This window comes from Carya illinoinensis, chromosome 6 (genome assembly GCF_018687715.1).
Source record: "Carya illinoinensis cultivar Pawnee chromosome 6, C.illinoinensisPawnee_v1, whole genome shotgun sequence".
In the NCBI taxonomy this organism is placed as follows: Eukaryota; Viridiplantae; Streptophyta; class Magnoliopsida; order Fagales; family Juglandaceae; genus Carya; species Carya illinoinensis.
In genome coordinates, this window is record NC_056757.1 from 34,010,685 (window position 1) to 34,033,917 (window position 23,233).

General features: G+C 37.1%; 5 protein-coding genes across 7 annotated transcripts; 3 read left to right on the forward strand and 2 right to left on the reverse strand.

The window, feature by feature from the left end:
* The first annotated feature begins 1,087 nt into the window (after window positions 1-1,087).
* Window positions 1,088-2,598, forward strand: LOC122314170 (60S ribosomal protein L2, mitochondrial). Its single transcript, XM_043129585.1, has 2 exons — window positions 1,088-1,307; window positions 1,895-2,598. Exons 1-2 carry the CDS (start codon window positions 1,199-1,201, stop codon window positions 2,404-2,406), a joined length of 621 nt encoding a protein of 206 aa, XP_042985519.1. The 5' UTR covers window positions 1,088-1,198; the 3' UTR covers window positions 2,407-2,598.
* A 147-nt stretch (window positions 2,599-2,745) lies between these two features.
* LOC122314169 (COBRA-like protein 6) lies at window positions 2,746-7,238 on the forward strand. Of its 2 annotated transcripts, none has more exons than XM_043129583.1 (6): window positions 2,746-3,842; window positions 3,943-4,022; window positions 4,910-5,372; window positions 5,830-5,983; window positions 6,329-6,606; window positions 6,732-7,238. In XM_043129583.1, the coding sequence occupies exons 1-6, from the start codon at window positions 3,785-3,787 to the stop codon at window positions 7,019-7,021; spliced, it is 1,323 nt and encodes a 440-aa protein (XP_042985517.1). In that variant the 5' UTR covers window positions 2,746-3,784; the 3' UTR covers window positions 7,022-7,238. The 2 variants fall into 2 exon arrangements, with proteins under 2 accessions (XP_042985517.1, XP_042985518.1); XM_043129584.1 differs by having other exon boundaries at window positions 4,958-5,372.
* A 942-nt stretch (window positions 7,239-8,180) lies between these two features.
* LOC122313195 (uncharacterized protein At4g06598-like) lies at window positions 8,181-12,858 on the reverse strand. 2 transcript variants are annotated; one of them, XM_043127974.1, is made up of 6 exons: window positions 12,609-12,858; window positions 11,222-11,422; window positions 10,259-10,991; window positions 9,640-9,715; window positions 9,401-9,527; window positions 8,181-8,871 (listed from the first exon to the last, which is right to left on the reverse strand). In XM_043127974.1, the coding sequence occupies exons 3-6, from the start codon at window positions 10,972-10,974 to the stop codon at window positions 8,663-8,665; spliced, it is 1,128 nt and encodes a 375-aa protein (XP_042983908.1). In that variant the 5' UTR covers window positions 10,975-10,991; window positions 11,222-11,422; window positions 12,609-12,858; the 3' UTR covers window positions 8,181-8,662. The 2 variants fall into 2 exon arrangements, with proteins under 2 accessions (XP_042983908.1, XP_042983907.1); XM_043127973.1 differs by lacking the exon at window positions 11,222-11,422 and having other exon boundaries at window positions 12,609-12,856.
* Window positions 12,859-14,151: 1,293 nt separating this feature from the next.
* On the reverse strand, window positions 14,152-18,571 carry LOC122313194 (magnesium transporter MRS2-4). The gene is made up of 4 exons (XM_043127972.1): window positions 17,973-18,571; window positions 16,818-17,260; window positions 16,257-16,538; window positions 14,152-14,724 (listed from the first exon to the last, which is right to left on the reverse strand). Exons 1-4 carry the CDS (start codon window positions 18,280-18,282, stop codon window positions 14,446-14,448), a joined length of 1,314 nt encoding a protein of 437 aa, XP_042983906.1. The 5' UTR covers window positions 18,283-18,571; the 3' UTR covers window positions 14,152-14,445.
* Window positions 18,572-19,590: 1,019 nt separating this feature from the next.
* Window positions 19,591-22,801, forward strand: LOC122313196 (dnaJ homolog subfamily C member 2-like). The gene is made up of 2 exons (XM_043127975.1): window positions 19,591-19,787; window positions 20,527-22,801. Exon 2 carries the CDS (start codon window positions 20,619-20,621, stop codon window positions 22,563-22,565), a length of 1,947 nt encoding a protein of 648 aa, XP_042983909.1. The 5' UTR covers window positions 19,591-19,787; window positions 20,527-20,618; the 3' UTR covers window positions 22,566-22,801.
* Window positions 22,802-23,233: the final 432 nt, after the last annotated feature.

Sequence of the window (23,233 nt, forward strand, 5' to 3'; positions counted from 1 at the left end):
CAGAACACTGATCTCTTCAGGTTTATTTCATTCAAACTCAAACCCAGTGGCCAGTCACGAATCAACATGTGGAAACCTTTTATATTCCATGGCCCTTGTTCTAGCACCCTGATCCTTTCTTGCTCTGTTGCGAAAGTGAATAGGAAAGTATTGACGTCGAGATCTTCTATAGTAATCGTTGGTGCAAAGCTCCATGCTGACTTGATAGTAGCATGCAGTGTATGCTTGTTGAGTGGTTTGGACGAAATAATACGACCTATCAAAACTAGGGCAGAGAGTTGAAGTGCAAGATCATTTTCTGGTTCTAGGTTCAAATCTTGCCAAATACTTCCGAAAGTTTGGGATGCATTTTCAGAGTTGTTAGGAGTTTGATGCTCTTGGTTGCTGGAGAGATTCTTTTTGGACATTTTTGAGATATTCTGAAAGATGAAACGATGGAAGATGGATGAAAGGTAATGGTAGTGAATAAAATGTGGGTATTTAAGACGGGTTCAAGGGATGAAAGATTTCTTTGAAAATCTGGTTAAAGAACTATGATCTGGTTGGGTATAACGGAAAAAAAACTTAGTTAGGACGGGTTTAACTCACTAGGGAGGTGGGGAGAACTCATCTTAGAGCGAGAATTCCAAGACACGTTTATTTATCTTCCATTTTATTTACATTTTTTTCGCATTTTAGATGTAGAATCAAATAACTGTTAGGTAAATAAAAAAAAACATTAACTAATCTTTAATTATTTGATATTACATTATGAATGAGGAAAGAATGATAATTAAAAATAATAATAAATCATATTTTAAATTTCTAATGCTATCATATTTAATCTAAAAAGAAAATACAATGAATGATATTGGCTATAGAGTATAGAGACAAATGCACGGCACAATGTTCACATTCATACTGTTAAATAGTCATCAAAGTGGAGAAGTTTTTCCTTAAATTATCCTATATTAATCCAGATTTTGTCTCAAACATTTGCCCAAAAAATATTTACGCAACAGTAACATGTACATAAAATTTTTGTATTTTTTTTAAGGGTGAGACCCGAGACGCTTACGATTGGGCGGGATCCGGACCCGAAAGATTTTGGTCTGATGAAACGAAAACGGGAACAATAAAATGGCAAAAAAGGCGATTTGGGCTGGAACCGGAAGCGCTTCTGAATCTCACTGAAACCCTAGAGAGAGGGCTTTGAGTGATGGCTCTTCGCCGTGCTTCATCCAGCTTCTTCAATAAGCTCAACCTCCATCTCAATCTAATCCGCCACTCTCTCTACAACAACGTTGCTCGTCGCAGTCTCTCCTCCGGTACTTTTCTTTTTCACAGCTTTCGCATTTTTCTTTCTTTGGCCACCCACTAATTGGTTCCGAGGATACCATTGATATTGACGGATTTAAAAAAAAAAAAATGTGTTTGGTTGCTGAGAAAACGCTGTGGAATTATAGAAACCGAAAGCTTTGGTCTTACTCGCAAAAATTATTTAAGTTTTTATTAGGCAGCTTCTTCTAACAAGAACGAAGTTTGATTTTGTTCTTTTTCGGGAATATGAGAGAAACTACTTTACGGGGCCAAATTGCTGTGTTAATCTCACTTAGGAGGTTGAAATCCGAATTGCTGCTTCATCCTGGGATAATTGAAAAAGAGAGATGGATTTCAATTTTCTTCTTGTTTTGGTCCTTGGCAAATAAAATGCTCTGCTTAAGTGGGCCAAACTGTTGTCTCGGTTTTAGTTTTTTGTCGAAAGCCAGTTGCTATTCCATAGTTCATGCAATGAGGTCTTTTCCTTTGGACATTTTCAAGAGAGGATAATGAGAATTCAACACAATCATGCGAACTAGTGCATCAGGCTCAATTTTGTACCAAGTCTTATTGTTCGTTATTTCACTTTTCATAGATGTGGTTGGAACTCCTCCTTTGCATGATAGCATGATGAACCAGATGTTCCATCTTGACATAAACTCACAAATTGGGAGTTGCATGCCACTTGCTGCCATGCGTATTGGAACAATGATCCATAACATTGAGATGAACCCGGGTCAAGGTGGCAAGCTAGTTCGAGCTGCAGGTACTTCTGCAAAGATCTTGAAAGAGCCAACGTCCAAGTATTGTTTAGTGAGACTGCCTTCAGGTGCTGAGAAGTTGATCAATTCTCGGTGTCGGGCCACAATTGGTCAGGTGTCAAACCCAGGTCACGGAGCTCGGAAGCTCAGGAAAGCTGGGCAGAGCCGATGGCTGGGTATAAGACCAAAAGTTCGGGGAGTGGCCATGAATCCAGTAGATCATCCACACGGTGGAGGTGAGGGTAAGAGCAAGAGTAGTGGGAGTCATGGGAAGTGTTCTCGTACTCCTTGGGGGAAGCCTTCCAAGTCTGGGTACAAAACTGGACCCCTGAAGCGCAGAAAGTAGGCTGCGTCTATTAATTTCTTTTGTTTTGTTGCTCTACTCTGAAATCTAGTTTTGTTTCGTTTTGCCCTTGGGGATTTTTTAGATTGCGTTTGAAGTAGGGTTTTTCTGTGGATTAAGTTGCTTTTTTTGTTCTTTTTCAATTTTGTTTCTGTCAGATAAATGCTACTGCGCTGCCATAAAAGTTTGAAATCATGTCTGTTGTGTAAGGATGAAGACCATTTTTAAGTTGTCTCGCACTTTCTCGATTTGTATATGATTCCATATACAAATCGAAGAAAGTGCGAGAGATAAAAGTGTTTTATTCGTCAAGTTCGAAGAAGAACTTGAGACGGGTTTTTATCCGTGAATATTAGGCTGAGCACAGTAGGGACTATCCAGTAGTGTTCGTCAGCTGTTCAGTTCACATCGGTCCTAGGAACAAAAACGAAACATGAGTAAAGATGTCAAATGATGTAATTGAAGAGTGTTTGATAATTCTTTACGGAATTTTTGTCAAAAGTTTTGCAACTGGCACATAACTATTCTGCCCATTAATTCTACAGTTTGGCTTAAAATGGGAAAAAAGAACTAGCAAACGATATATGGATTTCAAAGTAACATATCTTATTAAATAATTGGAGGCTGCATGCTGTGAAAGCGTTCGGCGTGGAGCCTAAATTGTTATATCTTGATTATGAAGAAAGAGAAAACACGTGTAGAGTGACTGTAATACAAGCTGTGCCATGATTCACAACGTAATTACTAGTGGAACTGAAATAGCTGTTCAAGCGTGAAAGATTAATGTCGCATTGTCATGCATAGACCATTTACAGTATAAAATAAAAGGAGAAGTATATGCTGTCACATTAATTACAGTTATATTTTCAGGGCACACCCATGTAACATCTAGCGCCAGCTTGTAAAGGAAATAAAGAAAAATTAAAAAAAAATTAAATTTGATGTTTAAAGTCGATGTTATGGTGAATAAATAGCGAGAAGAAAGAAAACACAGGAAAGAAAATTAAAAAGGAACTGCTTGAAAGCTTGGAAGGTCATAACTTCAAACGAAAGAAGAAAATAGAACACAGAGAGAGAGATGCCGGGGATCACAGTACGCGTGAACTTTGAATGTGTAGACACTCACAAAAATTGAACTGATCTTAGACGTTATCATGATAATCTTCCAGATTTGGCATTATATCTAGAGGCATTAATTCGTAAGAATTCCGTAATTTGTTTTAAAGAGGAATAAAACTATTAAAAAGTGAGAGACAAACAGTCCCACATTTAAAGGTTTTCTTGTCACGATTTATGATTTTGGCACCGAGTCAAGAAGGAGAGTTAGCGTTTATATCGGGCTTTCGGAACGAACCCAAATTTATTCATTGGTCAAAGATCAATGGGTATGGCCTTGATTTTCATCTTCCTCTTTCTCTTAAGCTCTGTCTCATCTTCTTGTAAGTACCTTTTTCTATGGCTTTTTCTAAACTTGATTCTTCAATCAAGTTTTATTTTTGCATTACTCGATCTTTTGGGGTCAATTTGATTGAAGTGCAGATGGGTATGATTCACTGGACCCTGATGCCAATATAACGATTACATGGGATCTCATGCTGGACAATGGTAACACATATGATGTAAGTTCTTCATTTTGTTTTTAATGGTGTAATCCTATTTTTATTTATCTTTATTCATGCCACTTATCTGACACTCTCTGGGTTTTGATTATTCGAGGGCCATCCTCATCAGAAAAGATCATTGATCTTAATTAGGGCAGACTAACGAAAGATTAGGTGTTTTTCTTTGTACTTGCCACTTGGTACTATTTGCATTCTAAACTAATAAAATTGAACAGCTGATAGCTTAAGGATGCAAAGTCCTAGGATTTTTTATTTTTTATTTTTTTTTAAATCAATAAAAAATAATATGAATTTTTTTTTTTTTAATTCTTTAAGTTCCATTTTTGGCATGAACGTTGTAAATGAGAATACTTGTTTGTCATGACCTTTTCGATCAGTTTCAGAATATTTATGTTTTATATCTCAAAGAAGAAAACGAGAATACTTGTTCGTCTATTTATTTGCTTGGAATGTCTGAAGGAACGAATTCCGACATGCATGTTGTGCTCTTTAAGGTTGAATTCTATCTAATCACTGCATCTCACATCATATTTCCAAGGGCACGCATTGCAATCTTTTACAATTCCGACATGCATGTTGTGATTGGATAAAGTTTGCTGGAGAGAGGAGCGGTGCCTGCATGCATGGCTGCCTCCTATTTAGTACAGTTTATAATATTGATTTTAATAAATACTGTCTCAAAATGTTTCGAAAAAGATAATGATACTCTTCCCTCTTATGCATGTGTATCCTAAACTAAAAATTTTAGCAGTAGTTGCAATATCTACCATCGTTGCATTCAACAAAGTGCACCAACTATTGCAGTATCCTAAACATAATCATGCATTTTGGTTCAGATATTGTCAAATTTTTGTTTGTTCTCCGTATCTGTGTAAATGTTGCAGTTAAGGGTATCACTCTACAACTTCCAACTATTTCGACATGTGGAGCAGCCTGGTTGGAAACTGAGCTGGACATGGAAAGGGGATGAGGCAATATGGGATATGTGGGGAGCAGAGGCAACCAAGCAAGGAAACTGCTCCAGATTTAGGGGTCAATTTCTTCCTCATTGCTGTGATAAGCAGCCAGTGATTGTTGATCTCATGCCAGGAGCACGTTATAACAAGCAGTTTTCCAATTGCTGCAAGGGAGGGTTGCTCTCCTCTATGACACAAAACCCTAGCATGTCTGCTGCCGCCTTTCGGATGAATGTTAATAAAGCTTCTGCAGGCAACATTAATGGAGACAGCAGCTTCATGCCCATGAATTTCAACCTTGGTCTTCCTGGCTATACCTGTGGAGACCCATTTCAGGTTCCACCAACCATGTTCAAAGAGGATGGAAGCCGTCGATGGACACAAGCTCTTGGTTCGTATTTAGGTTCTTTTCTAAAAATATTTGCTGTGCTAAGCCTTTTTTATCTTTGCCTTTGGTGAAAATTATCAGCATGATAACTGGGTTTGGAATCCAATCACCTCAATTCTTACACTTCCCAGTCAGTCACTCCTGCGACCATCTCAAAGTGCGCCTAAAGACACAAAAGAATTTCTGATCTAAATTCTGGGAGGATTTTCAATTCCAAGCCTGTTATACACATCTCATTCGTTGTCAGTATATAACTTGTCATCCACTATCAGTAATTAATTTATTTTTTCAAAGGGAAAACAAGGGAAGATTCAAGCATATATATTGATTAATGAATATGTAGTTTTTTTTCATTGTTTTTTCCTTGAGAAGTAAAATTTGAAATTGCTGTTTACATGATGTGATTGGATCGAATGGTGTAATATTGATTCTTTTACTTTATGTTTTGACATAAGCGTAGAGACGTGGAATGTAACCTGTATATACTCCCAATTTCAAGCATCACCTGCTCCAAAATGTTGTGTTTCCTTCTCTGCATTCTACAACAGTACCATTGTTCCTTGCCCCCAGTGCAGCTGTAATTGCCAAGGATTATCTGGAGGAAAATGTGTAAAGTAAGCCTTATTTGCTCTCTCTCTCTCTCTCTCTCTCTCTCTCTCTGCTTAACAACTAGTAAGAAAATTTGTCAACTCTTGTTCTTTCTCCTTTGTTATCTAGTTGGAGAAATAGGAAGCAGTCCTAAATTGTTTTCCCCCCACTTTTCCAGTTCTAGCAGTCAAAACTTAAAACCATCAATTTGAATCTGAGACATGGATTGTATTCAAAGATAATTTAAAGTTTCTTTTATTCGAGTTGCTTCTAAGCACCTGATAGTCATTCCCATGTCCCCATATGCTACATCTTTTTCTTCCTCGATTTTCAAATTATCTGCTCTTGTTTTTCTTTCCTAAAAATCGCAGGTCTGGCGAAACTCCTTCCTTGTTGGAACAACCACATGCAAATGAAGAAGACCCACAACCTTTGGTGAGGTGCTCTCCCCACATGTGCCCAATACAGGTGCATTGGCATGTGAAAAACAGTTACAGAGAGTATTGGCGAGTCAAGGTCACCATCACAAATCTAAACTTTGTTAAAAACTATTCCATGTGGAACTTGGTGGTGCTCCACCCCAACCTGGGAAATGTCACTCAGGTTTTCAGCTTCAACTACCATCCCCTTAACTCGTATGCATACATAAGTAAGTTCAGATTTATTAATAAGGCAGCCTTTCTGTTCTTTCTGCTCTTTCTTTTATTATTACTTTTTAAAAAAAAATAATAATAATCGGATACCAAAATTAAGCTTGTCAATACATTTAATCAGATGACACCGGAATGTTTTGGGGGATTCAGTATTACAATGACATGTTACAGCAATCGGGACCAAGTGGAAATGTACAAACCGAGATGCTACTGCACAAAGTTCCAAGGATTTTCAGTTTTAGAGAAGGATGGACTTTTCCAAGAAGAATTTCCTTCAATGGTGATGAATGTGTCATGCCCCCTCCAGATCAATACCCTAGACTCCCAAACACAGCTCATACTCGTAGTGCTACACCAACGCTTTCCATACTCTCTTTCTCGTTGTTGTTGTTGCTTATAGTAGTACTCTGAGAAGTCCCGGCTGGCATTCGAGATAACAGCTCAGTTTTGAATACCCAACTCATTTCTAAGTGCTGTAGCTCATAATTTTGAGGGCGCAAAAATGAGATACAAACTGGGTTAAACCTATACAATTCATTAAGCATAACAACAGGACTTTTCCAGCATTACTCGCTGTCCACCTTTTCTAGATCTTATATATTATAGCTTAAAATTTATATTCTTTAAATAAAAAGTTATAGATTCTTTTGTTGCCCTTATTATTATTATTTTTATGATTCCTTTTCGTTTACCAGCTAGACATCTTTAGCAGTAACCAAACATAACTTATTTTTATTCTCTTCCTTCTTACTTCCCAAGCGCAGACTCCATATTGCATTGAAGAAAAGAAAAAATGGAAAATGCATGAGCCAGCCAGGAATGAGATTATAATGTCCGATTGATCGTCAATTCATTTCAAACTAATCATAGATGAGATAACTACTTTTTTATCTTCTCATAAAAAAAAATTAAATCCATATCAATCTACTTTATACATTTCAACTTAAAAAATTAAACTCATCTCAACTAAAAAAAGTTAAAAGGCCCTCAAACTTACTGCTTGATTATTTTTATTTTTATTTTTTTTAATTTTTTACCTAATAGTTAAGAAAGTGAATAGTAGTGAATATGTATTTTTTTTAGTTTTTTTTAATGATTAAGAATGTTAAAAAATGTTGAAAAAAATAAAAGAACAAAAAAGTTTAAATACGGGCACCTTGGTCGACCTGCTAGCAGTATATAAAAATTAAACCCATCTTAATGGAACTCACTAAATATTACTATTTACAACTCAATTCAATCTATCTCAACTTCCAATCGTAGCCATTACGAGTGTTTACACCAACAAGAGTATGATCTGAGCAGCAGCCAACGAGGATATGTTGTTGGGATATCTACCTTTGAGGCATTTATGTGACAGTCTATCCGTTTCTTGCGGATGCCACCTGTTCAAGATACACCTTTTAACAGCCTTATGAAAGAGAACCATTACCAACATTTACTTTCCAAACTTTAAACATCCAACTTAGTACCTTTACTGCACCTGCTTATAGAACCCTCTTTGTAACATACCATCTGTGTTGTATTTTTTGGGGTTGGGGGTTAATGTAAGAATTGACAACCTGGTACATGTGCATTCAAGAAATTAAATTTCTCACCATACCAAAAACAAAACCCAATAATAAACATGGGTTTCATTAAAAACATTTTACAAGTACGCATTATCTTGCCATAACGGGTGTACATCCAAACTGCGCTAAAGATCTCTGCACGGGGTTCAACTCCACAAATGTGGAATTCTCAATGGGCAACAAATGGAGAAAAAACTTCAATGGATTAATGTTCTCTGAAACATACAGATTGACACATCAAATCTGTTTTGAGTTACCACCTCCGATAAGTCACCTGTCAGAAATGAATAATTTTCTGGCTATGACTACCAGGTGCACATGAAGATATCAGGTTAACAGGTTAAAAAAAGGAATGAAACGGCAAGAATCTGGCAGAGAGAGGGCATCAGTTATTTCGCACAGGGGAAATGGCAAATTTGGTCACAGACAGGGCAATGCCTATCGAGGTGGGAAACATACACAGCTCTTGACAGATCACAACCTATATGCGAAGTGGACCCGTTACAGGGTCACGGCCTGAATTGGCTTCCTTGTGTTTCAGAGAGAGGTTGGCTAATTGGGAATCTAGGTCTCTGCTGTTGGTGCGTCGATGGCTAGAAGATGGCTGCTGTTGCTGTTGCTGTAGATGCTGTTGCTGCTGATACAAGGCTCGTAGCCGCCCAATCTCTCTCTCCAATACTTCTTGCTCCACTGAAGATGGCATTACATATTTTAGTCTCTTTCCATCATTACCGGAATGAATGTATGAATGCAAATATTTGATGTCCAGGACACAGCAAATCCGTGATATTCTCAATTCATTTTAGTCTATCAATCTACTTATCAAAAAAAAGAAAAATAGTCTATCAATCTTTTAATCTCCTGGTGGTGTGATTGAAACAATGCTGATATGGTGGTACAAAATTTACCAGCAAATTTCAGAAGATCCGATGCATCCAAAAGGATACCTATGCTCTCAGTATTCATTTTTTTAAGGACTGCTTGTTTTGTGGATCAATTTTAGGAACAGAATCTACCAGCTATGGATTTAGAATGCAACTTATAACCAATAATAGGTAACATAGCATGTCTATCAATAATCTTATTTTAAAAATAAAATTAAAAAATTCATCCAGCGTGGCTATTTATAACTAAGCAAGTATTTAAAACTGATCTATGTAGCCAAGCGATAAATGAGACAGATAAAAAGATGGAATAGCAAAATCTTAATTGTGCTTACAGTATTTGATGACCTGCTCCTGAGCTAGACTTTCTAACCGTTGTTTAAGGGCTTTATTCTCCATGCTCAGAATAAGATTCTGCTGGTTGAGAAATTCAAGTTCAGCTGAAACTTCACACCCGTCTGCCTGTGAAGTACACATGAGATTAACGTCTGAGCTTTTTTTTGTACAGCATAAAGTCAACTTATTTAACACCAAATCAATCTTATGTAGTATTTCAACTTCTGCCATTGCTTGCCTGCAAAGCTTGTATGTTCCTTTCGAGCTCAGCTATGTATTGAAGCTTCCGGACCCGTGAACGTTGAGCGAATTGCCTGCAACAAATAGCATTTCACAAGTAGTGATAAATGAATCCCCTCCAGAACACAGCAACGTTTCCTCTCTTCTACAATTTTATCCTATAATTACCAATCTGAATATAAATACCAGTAGCACAAAAATCATGTAGCTGTATGGACACATCTGAACCAACATAATTGTCATATCTGAGAGAGAGAGAGAGAGAGAGAGAGAGAGAGAGAGAGAGAGAGATTGTCAAAAGATAAAAAACTCAAACCACTACAGACCCTCTAAGAGCCTCATAGGATAAACTAACCTCAAACCTCCCTTTATTAGAAAGCCTTCAACACATTATTTTCACCTCAAAATGGTGAAAGACTTTAGTGTAATAGATCGAAAAAGGTGTCAATTGACTCAGCTCACGAATATAATATTCCACTATCGCGTTTATCATGTTATACATTTTTTTTATCGATAAACAAAAATTTATTAAGCATGAAATAGATGTTTATCACATTATACATTAACAGCAACAACAATAAATAAAATATAAACAACAATTAAAACCGGATACATACTGCTTAGCACGTTTTGTATCCGCCTCGGAAGCAGAAGCCTTAGCATGAGAACCATCCATTCTTTCAGAAAAAGCTTTTGCATCTTGTGAACTGTATTCAACTTGGCCCTGCTTCTCGCTTTCTGTAGATTGAAACCCATCAGCTTCCTGTAGTAAACATGATGATCCTGAACTCTGGCGAATGGTGTTATCCCTGATAGAATGGCTGCTTGGGTTAGTCACAGCATTGTAAGATGGTTCCCATGCCCTATTATTCTGCTTTGTCAAGTTGAAGTCTGCATATAATGAAGCATGCTGCACATCTTTGTGATGATCAAAGTCTTCAGATCCCCAAGAAGGTACAGAAATCAAATTCTTATATTTGTACTTGTCCTGAGCTACACAATCTAAGTTAGAAACATGTGCTGCATCAATGTAAGCAAAGGAATCACTTGATGAGCGCCTATGACCCCCTCTGCGAATAGGTGCTTCTGGTTCATTAAGAAGATCATCAAGCCAAAAAGGTTGCTCCTCTAGGAGCAGGTTCTCGGACGAAGTTCGTTGGTGGTGTACATTTCCCTCTCTAGGCTTCTGAATGGATTTTGATCCAACTGCAGGACTAGGGAAATCAGCATATGGTGGGGAAACACTGGGAAATGGACTTTTAGGAGGAAGTAAAGCATGCTTTCCAGAGCACATAAAATTTTTAATACTTGATGACCCCTTGGAACTTGCCATAGCCTAAGTACCAGACCCTGTCAAATAATATGGCATGAAATGAAAAAAAATAAGAAAAAATATAATAGTTAATGAATACACAAAAAAAAAAAAAAAAAAAAAAAAGAGAGAACAAAAATGCCAAATAAATTTTTGCAAAACCATCTTATTCAATAAAATTGTCTTCAATAAGGATCTTCAACAAACAAGGTACAGTAGAATAACCAAAAGGTCCAAAAAACACTGTCAACACCTCAACATTACATACCATAGTTTTTGATCGGAGCATTACATAACATTGTAAAGTCCCGTAGTTCTCCCAAACCCTTAGCTTCTCTCAAGTGTCCCAGCTAGCTAGGTTATTATTGCCTACTAGTTAGGACTCTTCAAAATGAGGAAACTTATTTAAGAATATGAGAAAAGAACAGAGACATGCACCAGCAATCATGCCTGACCACCATATCTGAGTCTGCATGACACAGCAAGACATTCAAGAAACTGATAAAAAAAAAAAAAAATCATTTACACATGCAGTCTATATGCCACCAGAGTGTCTAAAAACGTTTTGGCAACTACAGATCGAACATGCCAAAAGATCCACTACTCTATTATACAGAATCCAGTACACTCCTAACAAACCACAAGTAGCATTCCAAAAAGCACAGTGCTACCTCACAATAGAGCAAGAGATGATCAACCGTTTCTCAACTTGTCTTACACATGTAGCACCAATCCATGATTGATGCTGTTACGTGCATCTCCCAGGTGCCACACAATGGAGGCCCAGATCGGCCGCCATAGTGGTTCTGCAAGCCACCTTTCTGTTGGCCTGATCTGGGCAACCATATGGCTCTCTAATAGAATGGGAAAACTCTCCCATGTCCCTCCAAATATTTTTCCAAAGGCTGGCCTCATACAAGAAATTTGCCTCAAGAGAACATAGCCCACACCACTCACAACCAACCGCCAAAGTCTCTATTTCAAAAACATACCTTCATAACCATATTCCAATAACGCTTGGTTGAACAGAATAAGGTTTCTAACACTTAATCCTCAGTGATAACATACTTGGACCAATTTACCAAATCAAACCTAAGCTCTTCACTCATATCTCCTCACAAAAAAAAATTCCTCTGTAACCTTTCTAACTGATCATCAATGCCCACTGGAAGAGGAAAAAGCGAACAACAACGATATGTATAAATCCTCAGACACCATGTGCTACTAAATGAAAGATAAAGCCCAAGCTGTCTGTTTGGCAGACAATAAAACAAGAAAAGACGAAAATAAATGTTGGATCCTAAATCCTTAGCTAAAGAAACCAATTGCGCCAGGCTCCATTCAGTCAAGATTTTGCTTTCTTTCTCAGGTCCCAAACAATTAAAAATATAAAGAATATAAAATTTCAGCTTCCTGTCCTTTGTAATATTTCCTTGGCAACCAAACAGAGCACAATTAGAGAAATAGACAATGACACAGCTCCTAAATTTAAAGATTTAGCCAAACGAAAATGTCGCAATGTATGAGATTAAAATTCAAACGAAAGATAATTGGGAACTGATTCAATGGAAACGGAAACGGATTCGGTTCTCGGAAGCATAAAAGGATTCAAGGAATGCGTTTTTTTGTTGTTGTCCCAAATACAAAAGGCCTACCTTTGGAACGAAGAATCGAGATCTCGAATTGAAAATTCAGAAAGGATTGTGGGAATGAAATCGTAGCTAGCTTTCTTTCTCCTAGGGTTTATTTTATGTTTCCCTCCCTGGAAGAATCTCTCTCTCTCTCTCTAGTTTCTCACTCCTGTTGAGGAACTGTGGCCTGCGGGAGGGTTGAATAATAGGCTGGCATCGATAAAATATAGAATGTAAACGAAAGATAATAAAAATTAAAAAGGAAAATATCAAAAATTCACAAATTCGTTCAAACCATAACGTACCTTTTGCCCGCTTTGTAACTGCCTCTTCTTATAATTATAACCCACAAAATACGTTATCAATGTACAAGTCAATCACATTAATTAATATAAAGAATCTGTATTTTAATTTTTTTTTTATATAATTATTCTCCATTTTGCGGTTTGCATTGTTTTTATAAATCAGTTTGTTGATGATTTAACCATTCCAATTATTTTGTTAATAAATTATAAAAAGTAATATTTACAGTCGTAACACAAACAAATGAATGAAGAACTTTTCTTTTCTATTTAGGAGTTGAGATGTGAGAATTGCAATTTGTACCCAAAGAAAGCAGCAAGTTGCAGATTAAAAAAAAAAAAGTGGGATTTTATTAAAAGATGTGGAAAGAGAGAGTGAGAGAGACATAAAGGTGCCATTTGGGACAACCAACCAAGGGCAGATTTGGACAACCAACTCCATGCATAAAGTGAACAAGAAGACAACAAATTCCAGATGTGTATTCTCAAATATGTAGCCCCAAGATCTTCCCCCCACACAACACAATGACTATGACATACATGTTCCAAGCTTCCCACCTAGGAAGGTAAAGAGATTCTTTTATTCTTTACTGAAAATATTTTGCCATCTGAAGAGTTAACTCTAGGGTTTCTCTAGTTAAATTTACCAATTTCTTTCAAATTCTTGGAAAGATGTTTGCAATTATGTAGTGATGAACATGCTGGTTAATTCAAATCATTCTAGCCACTAAGAGTGCCTCCTAGCACCCAAAAGTGAAAAAAGGGGCCTGGCTTTGCAACCATGGCATAGGCCGCAAAGGAGCTTCAGATTTGAAACAAAAGAAACCTGGAAAAAGTCGATCTACTCGTTTGGAACATCAACACTCACTAGAAGAAATCAAATCCACGGATCTAGCAATTCCACTTTCTAGCTTTTACGATCACTTAAACTACTTTAGTATAGAGCTATGCTGTACAGACGACACGGAAGGAAATTGCCAATCAAATCTTAATCACCAGAATTCTAGCATAAAAAATTATCAGCGGTCGGTCATGAATTACTATCCAGTTTGATATGCAAACCTTCCCTTTTGAGAGTCACTTCTCGCCATTAAACCTACAATATAATTTTGTTTATGCTGGCAAAATGTGTAAAAAGTTTGATTTCCAGAAGAAATGCTGGAAGTCATTTTCATGGAATGACACTAAAGCCCAGAAACTGTCAACCATATTGACTATATTCGGACGTCAACGTGAGATGAAATAAATCATATGATCTCTGCCCATAGGATAATGATCATAATCACCTATGTATCCCCAAAATAAGTCCGAAGAAGATTTTACAGCAACCCTTCTCATATACAAAGAAACAAAGTCAAGAGGAAGTTGCATCAGCCACATCAAAGTACCATACCCTTTTAGTTTTTATGCATCCTTGCATGTATAGAAAGAAATTTGATACTGGCTCCCAACTATAGAATGTCACTTGAATGACTTCCTTTAATAGGACCCAGCAATAAGATTGCCAAGATGGTGATGTTCAAATATTAAAAACTTGAGTGAATATGATAGAAGGTGGACTATGAACCGAGCAACTTCTTCCATCTGGCATATCCTAAAACAAGCAGGAATAGCAACAAACAACCAGCTGAAGTGCCTCCAACAAAGAACCCAAATATCCCTTCCACATTGTACAATGGACAAGGGATGTTCATACCAAACAGCCCGGCTATCAAGGTTTCAGCAGCAATGGCAAATGATGCAATGGTCAATGTCAACTGAAGTTGAATAAGTTCATTCCGCTGGTTGTCAAGTTGGATGTTGACATAGTCTTCTGTGTCATCAATATACTCCCGAACCTGCAAACCCAGTATAAAAGATACGGGAGAGACCAATTAAATTTCAAATAGATGATCAATATGGTAAATAAAGTTTTGCTAGACACAAGCTGGCGTGTTAGCAGGCCACTTGTTGTGGGACCCATTACAACTTTAAAAAAGCCAAAACACCAAACATTTTTTAACATAGCTGGCAAGTTAGCTGATGTGGAAAAGCCTTCCACATCAGCGGTGCGTTGGGTGTGTAAAAAATGAGGCTTGTAAATAGATTTTTTCTAATAAATAAGCAAGATTCATGGTTAAATGAATAAAACTCTTTGATAGACCAACATACATCCCATTCTATACTGGCTCCTTAGCAAAACCATACTTGCGCATCCATAGGATAATTTTGTACAAACTGTAAAATAATTACGACATCCTCTCCTGAATAACCTAACTTTTTAAGACATTATAAGAACCCACTACACCATCAAAATAGTCATCACAACCATGACTTTGGGCCTAAGGATTTATCTTTAGTCAGCACAAAACAGTAGAAAAATGAAAAAAGTAGCCCTTTTGATCAAACAAACACATGTTACCATTTTGCCCCAGATAAGAATAAGTTTTGATAATTCATTTTATCATGTTAATGTATAAGAGCTTAGCACAAAGCCCATTAGAATCAATTCCTAGTGTATGGCCATCAAAAGGAGATAAAAAATTTCTATTAACAGATAGGTATCTAACGGGTTAATCTACACTCCCCATTTTTCTCCCCAATCTGAATTGTTTCAAACATGGATTTCCATGTGGTCCCAAAGCTTCTATGTAACGCCCCAATGAAAGGCCCAAACCACATGACCTATACTCTAAAAGGACTAGTCAATGATACAATTGGAATCCCATTGGAACCCTATAAAGAGCAACTTCTCATTCCCAAGCAATGTAGGATCTCATACACCACCTACCCTCAATCTTATCATATGGGAGTATCACAATCTACTCTCTTTAATATGGGAGTATCATATTGGAGTATAGACCATGTGGTTTGGGTCTTCCATTGGGGCGTTACAAATGGTATCAAAGCCTATCCCAACAAAAAAATGTGGAACTTGAGCCATACCACCTACAACAGATAGGCCCGACGAGGACGTCGGGAATTTAAGGGGAGTAGATTGTGATATTCCTATATGATAAGATTGAGGGTAGGTACTATATGAGATCCGACATTGCTTGGGAAATAGAAGTTTTTGCTCTTTATACGGTTCAAATAGGACTCCAATTGTATCATTGACTAGTCCTTTTGGAGTATAAACCATGTGGTTTGGGCCTTCCATTGGGGCGTTACATTCTATTAGCTCCAAATTTTTCCAAGTCAAACTCTCACAAGGTCTGAAATCATTCAAACACCAAAATGGGTATTGCGTAAGTATCAAATGGCAGTGCTACATTACATTTACCTGTCAAATACTAGATCAAATTTGACAAGTGACAAAGCATGTCTTTGATACATTAAGTTTAAAAAAATGACACATACCAGTGCAATGGTCAAAAAGGGAAATACTCACAGACAATATCTTGTTACGAGTTCCATCCAGCTGCATAAAATAAGCTTCAAGCAACATCTCCAGATCCTCTACATCATCATCATTCTGAATGTTGCTAGTCACTAAACTTCCGCTTCTGGTAGAACTAAGTCGACGAAGACGGGGAGAAGCAGTAACTATGCTATTTGAACCCACAGCTCCAAGTAAAGCCTCGGATTGCTGATTCTGGATCCACTTCCTTGTCAGATACAAATGTGCCATATCTTCGTTATCATCTAAAAGATGTTCAATTTCATCCCTTACCTGACATTAGATGGAATGCTCTCCTCATTATAGATGATACGTTACAAAAAAGATGAGAAACAGAAAAAAATCATAAACATCTATAAGGAGATAATACTTATTTCAAATACAAATATTTCTCCTTGCAGTGATAAAATCGACAGAGAGCTAGATAAATACATATATAAAGAAAGAGACATCTAGACAGAGAAAAAAGCAGAGGAGATAACATTTTTTATGATAACTAATCTTTCACTAATAATCTATTCTTGAAAAAAGAATGTAAATCAACAAGAATACCTTTTGAACACGTGCAAGCAGACGGGTAAGATTGCTTTTCAGGCTCCTCACGTGTTCAAGATTCTTGGTGCTAACATTCCTGGCCAGTTCATCCAACACAGGGTAAGCATTTCTCTCAAGGTCTGCCACACTGGAATCCAAATACGTACAGACAACCTCTAATGCAATCTCCAGAACCTGGAACTCGAAAGGAAGCTCACACTGCAAACCTTCGGTGGCTTCTGGAACAGGTAACCATTGTCTGCCTGTAGAAGCACGCATTTCATTTTCTTGTTCGTCTCTATGGCCTGCTGCATGGGATGGGCTTCTATGAGGAAGTTGTTGTCTTAACTGATCCACAAATGGAAGAACCTCCTGACGAAGAGGATCAAGCAACAGCACTTCTTCAGCCATAACTATAGCCTTTATAAACTCTAAATTGACAACCATGGCTTTCTCCCTAGCTGCAAGGAAACATAAGATAATTTAGTTCGTTTTCATCGTCAGAATCACCCACGACAAATGCTAGTAGCAACCAGAAGGCAGAGACTGCTCAAAAATAACTCTGATAACAACTGCAAAAGAGTTTTATCAATTTAGTAAAACAAAATTTTGTTTAAACATCTAAAAAGCAAAGTACGCATTATTGCATCCGAAATTCATATTAAGCAAGAAGATAGATGTTGATGATCAGTAATTGATTAAAGTAAGGTTGGTTCTTGCGTGCATCCGGTAAAACAATTGCATATTTTCATCGAATGCACTGAAACTCATTCATTTCTTTTTTTATAAGAAAAAGGAACGAAGCACAATGAAACTCATTCATTTCAACAAGGATATGTCCTTAACAGATGATAAGAAATGCATCTAACCAAAGCATTCCCACACATGTAAACTAGCCTGCACAGCTGCGTAAAGTTCTATTTGCTGAAGAAAAAAAATGGTAAACAGATCCTTACCAAATCTGCACGCCAAAATTTCCAAGAAGATATTTTTTATAAGTAACGAGACAAAATTTTTTAAAAGGTTAAGTTTTAAACCACACGCTTTCATATCTTTGATGTTACCATATCAATTAAATTTAAGCTAGAGCAATCGTTAAAAAGAATAACCGACAAACAGATTCAAAAACTTCATATTTTATAAAATTTATCATACAAAGAATATTGAAATTACCAAGGATACTTGAGGAATGTGAGAAGACAGGGCCAAGGATCCTCAAATCCCTAGCGGGAATAGCGGCACGCCGAATGATGGCGCTCTTGTCCAACTCAACCAGCTCGGACCGGCCCGAATGGTCGAATCTCATCCACAGCTTCGCTCCCCCAGTCTTCTTCTTCCCCTTCCCTACACCTGATCCTATCAAGTTATTGTTGTTGTTCGGGGGCGATCCGGCTCCTCCGACCGGCGGAGACGGAGACTCCGTAGACCTCTTCAAGCGGCGCCACCCAGTGGTCCGGGGAGATGAGGAGACCTTTTTGCCCATAATTCGTTACACAATACCCTTTTTTTCCTGGGTGATACGAACGAAGATGCAACCGAGGAAGATACCTGCCGCCGGGGGTGGAGGGGCTATCCCCGTCGCTCGCCACCCGGAGAAGCTATCGATTTTCGTGTATAAAAATTCGATTTGGGCCTATGGCTGTGTGGATTGGGCGATCATAAAAATGGTCTGAGTGGCCTGCGTCTCCACTTCCTCCTCTTCTTCTCCCTCTCCTTCTTCTGCCATAAACGCCCACCATAGATTTCTGTTCTCATAATAATAATAATAATAATAATAATAATAATTAGGTAAAGGGCGCATTCGGCCTCCACTGGGAAAGTAATCGAATTTTTCATTCGTTATAATATATCTCATTCGTTTCTTTAACAGGTGTACGTAAGTTATTCGCGCAACGTGTTAGATATAGAATTGATGGAAAATGTACTCTTCATACAGTAGTGCAGTGGCCACCGTTGAGATTTTTTATTATTTATTTTTACCTGATAATTAAGTAATTATTTTTCAATAATATTATATTTTTTAAAAAAATATTTAAAATATAGATAATAAAAAAATACAAAAATAACTTGCAAAAACTCCCAAGCACCCATTTATAGATTGTATAAGTATTATATAAGTGTAGTGTATTATTTTAGAAAAAGAGAGATTTATTATTAAGAATTATTATTTTTATGTAAATCTTATATTTTTATTTTATTTTTTAAATATGCAGTACTTACATATTACATATTTTATGATTATAAATATTATTTCTTAATTTGAATAAAATAAATATTATATTGATAAAATATTAAAACTAGTTTAAAATTTTAAATTACAATAAAAATAAATATTAAATATTAAATTGTAGTATTGATCCAATTTTCCCAAACCCATGATTACTATCGGTTGGAGTTATTTTATTCCGAGTTTACCATTCATATTATTTGAATTATAAGATTTCTTTGGTAAATTTTAAAATTAAATTATATCATATAAATAATTTATTAAATATATTCTACCAATTTGAGAAAAGAGTTTTTATAATAATTCACTAATGAATCTTTTATTTTGAAAAATTATTTATATAATCTTAAGACATGTAATCTTTTTAATAAAAAATTTTAAATTTAATATTCACATAAAAATTATAATATGTTATTTTTTTAATATCAAGTGTACCAGATTTACAGATTTAGTCAATCTTCTATTTTAATGAATATTAATTTAAATTTATTTGTATTGAAACGTGAAATATCTGAGGACATTTTTCTCTTATATAAGTAAGCTGGGCCAACTTCAAAATGCTCCGAAACAGACCCAAAATATCAGAGAGAGCCCTAAAGTAAATAGTCCGACTCGTTTTCATTAGGGCAAAATAAAGCCATCTCTTGCCCCCCTCAGATTGTTATTATGAGAGACGGACGCTGAAACTCTCAATCCCGATCATCTGAAAAGCCCTACAAAGGGCAAAGACTCAATCTTTCACCCTCTCGATTTCTCGGAAGGTATGTTTGCTTTAGTTTACTTTTTCATTCTCACTTTAATCTTGTTGTTGTTGTTGCTCTTCTGCTTCTTCTTCTTTTTCCCTTCCCCTTTTTGGTCGAGTTAATCCACCCTGTGGGCGGCGGACCCCGATGCATGCAAGATACATATGACCAGAAATATGGCATGGAACCGACCAAATAGAGAATCAGATTGTTTTTATTTAGTTTATGTTTGATCTTAACTGGCTGCTTTTTTTTTTTTTTACTTGAATTTTTATTAGATATTCTTAGATAATGCATATTCTTTCCCTGATATTTCATCGATTTGTGTACTTAGTTTTTATGCTTCTAGTTTTGATTGTATTTTTTTATTCAATAGAGACGGCTTCACCTTTTGTCCAATATTGATATGTTCACATGCATATATGCTAGGTGCTAAGAATGCTAGTCTTAAACTTTTTAGGGTCTTTTTTTCAATCCGCAATATTAATCTTCATTGCTCAATGATCCTTGGTAGGATCACGAGTTTCATAATTTTTCCATCGGTTGGATTTTCTAATGGACATGCCTTACACTTTTTGTTGCTCAGTACTTGCCCCCATCAAACTCATGCCTTATGCCACCAATATATTTTCATGTTCTCGTGAAGCTACTAAACTGCTAAAGTATTATTTTCTCTGCACTATAGTAGCTTATGCATCATGTATTTTATGTGCTAAGCGTGAAAAGTTTTGATTGATAAACTTTCTTTCTATTGCAGTTGGAAATTGTTTAAATTCTGATCAAACGGGGTACGGTTCTGAACTGAAGTGTAGCTAGTCCCGCATATTGATATTGGCTTTTTTGACATTCATGGCTGTCTGTACGAAGTTTCGGTTGATTTCATACTCAGAAGAGATCGTAGATGGACAGCCAATCTATGTCTATTCGAATTGCCTTCCTGTCAAGGCTCTAAGGTACGAACCTGCTGGGCATGCTTTCCATGCTGCTGCTCTCAGGCTCCTTGGTTGTGAGGAGAAAGAGGCAGATGGTGATGATCAAAAGGTAGTTGATGATAAGGGCCAGACATATGTGCCATCATCTGATTCATATAGCAGCAAAGGAAAAAAGAAATCTGGTGCTGGAGCGAAGCAACAAGATCACTATGCATTATTGGGTTTGAGCCATTTAAGATATCTTGCCACTGAGGAGCAGATAAGAAAAAGCTACCGTGAGACTGCTCTGAAGCATCATCCTGACAAACAGGCTGCTCTTCTTCTTGCTGAGGAAACAGAGGACGCAAAACAAGCAAAGAAGGATGAAATAGAAAACCATTTTAAGTCCATCCAGGAAGCATATGAGGTGTTAATTGATCCCGTGAGGAGAAGAATATATGACTCGACAGATGAGTTTGATGATGACATTCCCACTGACTGTGCCCCACAGGACTTCTTCAAGGTGTTTGGTCCAGCTTTTTTGAGAAACGGGAGGTGGTCTGTTAACCAGCCAGTCCCATTTTTAGGTGATGAGAATACTCTGTTAAAAGAAGTGGATAGTTTCTATAACTTTTGGTATACCTTTAAAAGTTGGAGAGAATTCCCACATGCTGATGAGTTTGATTTGGAGCAAGCTGAGTCTCGTGACCATAAGCGGTGGATGGAGAGGCAGAATGCAAAACTCACAGAAAAGGCTAGGAAGGAAGAATGTACACGGATACGTATACTTGTTGACAATGCCTATAAAAGAGACCCAAGAATACTGAGGAGAAAGGAAGCGGAGAGAGCTGAGAAGCAGAGGAAAAAGGAGGCTAAGTTTCTTGCAAAGAAGTTGCAGGAGGAAGAAGCTGCTAGGATAGCTGAAGAGGAGAGACGTCAGAAAGAGGAGGAGGAAAGACGAGCTGCAGAAGTGGCTTCACAGCAAAAGAAGGAGAAAGAGAAGGAGAAGAAACTCCTACGCAAAGAAAGGGCTCGTCTTCGAACACTTTCAAGGCCTGTTGTATCACAGCATTTGCTTGATCTTTCTGAGGATGATGTTGAAAGTCTTTGTATGTCACTTGATATCAAGCAGCTAAGGACTTTATGTGACATGATGGAGGGGAAAGAGGGAATAGTGCTTGCAAAAGTTCTCAGAGATGTAGATGGATATAAAAATGATTCTGAGGGTAAGAAAGAACATGGACAAACTCAACAGCAGAATGGTACAGTAGAGTCCAACGGTAATGTCTCATTAAACAGTTTTGAGAAGAAGGAGAAACCTTGGAGCAAAGAAGAAATTGAGCTTTTGAAAAAGGGTATGCAGAAGTATCCCAAAGGAATATCTCGTAGGTGGGAGGTTGTTTCAGAATACATTGGAACAGGTAGATCTGTGGAAGAAATTCTGAAGGCAACCAAAACAGTTCTTCTCCAGAAGCCTGACGCTGCCAAAGCATTTGATTCATTTATTGAGAAGAGAAAACCTGCACCGTCCATTGCATCTCCACTTACAACTAGAGAGGAAATAGAAGGGGTATCGACAAGTCAGGGTTCTGAAAACAGTGCTCTAAAGAACAATAGTTCGGAAGGGTCCTTAACTAGAAGCACAAAGAACCAGAATGCTTCTGATTCAACTGTGGCAAATGGGGTTTCGTCGAGTTCAGAGCAAGATGTGTGGTCTGCTGTACAAGAAAGGGCACTGGTTCAGGCTTTAAAAACTTTCCCAAAGGAAGCCAATCAGCGCTGGGAACGAGTTGCAGCAGCGGTGCCTGGGAAGACTGTGAACCAGTGCAAGAAGAAATTTACATTGCTGAAGGAGAGCTTTAGAAACAAGAAAAATGCAGTATAATTGGTTGGGTTTTGTCTATGAGGGTTCATAAAAATTGAAACGGCGCATGAGGGAAATGTTTTTGGGTACCTATCTCATATTTAGTTCTTCCATGGTAGGCAACATTCAAACTACGCTGTACTTGACATAAATTTCTTCATCAGGTTTCAATCCTGATTTTGTTCCTATGCCATATAGGCTTTATAGTTAATATTTTTTTGAATGGGAGAGTTCAAGATGGCAAGAGTTGTTCCAAATCCTCTTGATCCACCGTTGAAGTTTCTTTTTGTTGACGGAGATCTATTTTTACGCTCTCGTTTTTCAGACCATACTTCATAATAATAGAATATGAATAAGGTGTTGTACCGAGAGAGCAGAGCAGAGCAGGTCTAGTTTTGATATATAATGGAGACGAATAATTTATATGAAAATCAGTTGATGGTTTAGCCTAGGTGTTTTGTGGTGGAAATATGATACTACTGTTTTTTTTTTTTTTTTCTTCTTTTGGCAAGAATGTCCCGTAGACGCTCACTAAGGCTGTGTTTGGTTAGTCTTAAGTAATCTATCATCTCAACATCTATAGTTTAAATTGCTTTTTTGAGGGCGCTATTTTGATCGAAGGTATATCTATTATATCATAGATATATCAAAGATGGTATATCTATTAATAGGAGATGTTTTGAAGATAA

What these genes read in the sequence shown, in the direction of transcription:
- LOC122314170 (XM_043129585.1), top strand. Translation starts at nt 1,199, where the DNA reads ATGGCTCTTCGCCGTGCTTCATCCAGCTTCTTCAATAAGCTCAACCTC. An exon ending in TCGTCGCAGTCTCTCCTCCG is followed by an intron (nt 1,308 to 1,894) that starts GTACTTTTCTTT and finishes CACTTTTCATAG; the next exon opens with ATGTGGTTGGAACTCCTCCT.
- LOC122313195 (XM_043127974.1), bottom strand. Translation starts at nt 10,974, where the DNA reads ATGGCAAGTTCCAAGGGGTCATCAAGTATTAAAAATTTTATGTGCTCT. An exon ending in GATACAAAACGTGCTAAGCA is followed by an intron (nt 9,716 to 10,258) that starts GTATGTATCCGG and finishes TATTTGTTGCAG; the next exon opens with GCAATTCGCTCAACGTTCAC. An exon ending in GGAGCAGGTCATCAAATACT is followed by an intron (nt 8,872 to 9,400) that starts GTAAGCACAATT and finishes TGCCATCTTCAG; the next exon opens with TGGAGCAAGAAGTATTGGAG.
- LOC122313196 (XM_043127975.1), top strand. Translation starts at nt 20,619, where the DNA reads ATGGCTGTCTGTACGAAGTTTCGGTTGATTTCATACTCAGAAGAGATC.
- LOC122313194 (XM_043127972.1), bottom strand. Translation starts at nt 18,282, where the DNA reads ATGGGCAAAAAGGTCTCCTCATCTCCCCGGACCACTGGGTGGCGCCGC. An exon ending in TGCTTGCACGTGTTCAAAAG is followed by an intron (nt 16,539 to 16,817) that starts GTATTCTTGTTG and finishes ATCTAATGTCAG; the next exon opens with GTAAGGGATGAAATTGAACA. An exon ending in CTCGTAACAAGATATTGTCT is followed by an intron (nt 14,725 to 16,256) that starts GTGAGTATTTCC and finishes CTGGGTTTGCAG; the next exon opens with GTTCGGGAGTATATTGATGA.
- LOC122314169 (XM_043129583.1), top strand. Translation starts at nt 3,785, where the DNA reads ATGGGTATGGCCTTGATTTTCATCTTCCTCTTTCTCTTAAGCTCTGTC. An exon ending in TCTGGAGGAAAATGTGTAAA is followed by an intron (nt 5,984 to 6,328) that starts GTAAGCCTTATT and finishes TAAAAATCGCAG; the next exon opens with GTCTGGCGAAACTCCTTCCT. An exon ending in TAACTCGTATGCATACATAA is followed by an intron (nt 6,607 to 6,731) that starts GTAAGTTCAGAT and finishes ACATTTAATCAG; the next exon opens with ATGACACCGGAATGTTTTGG.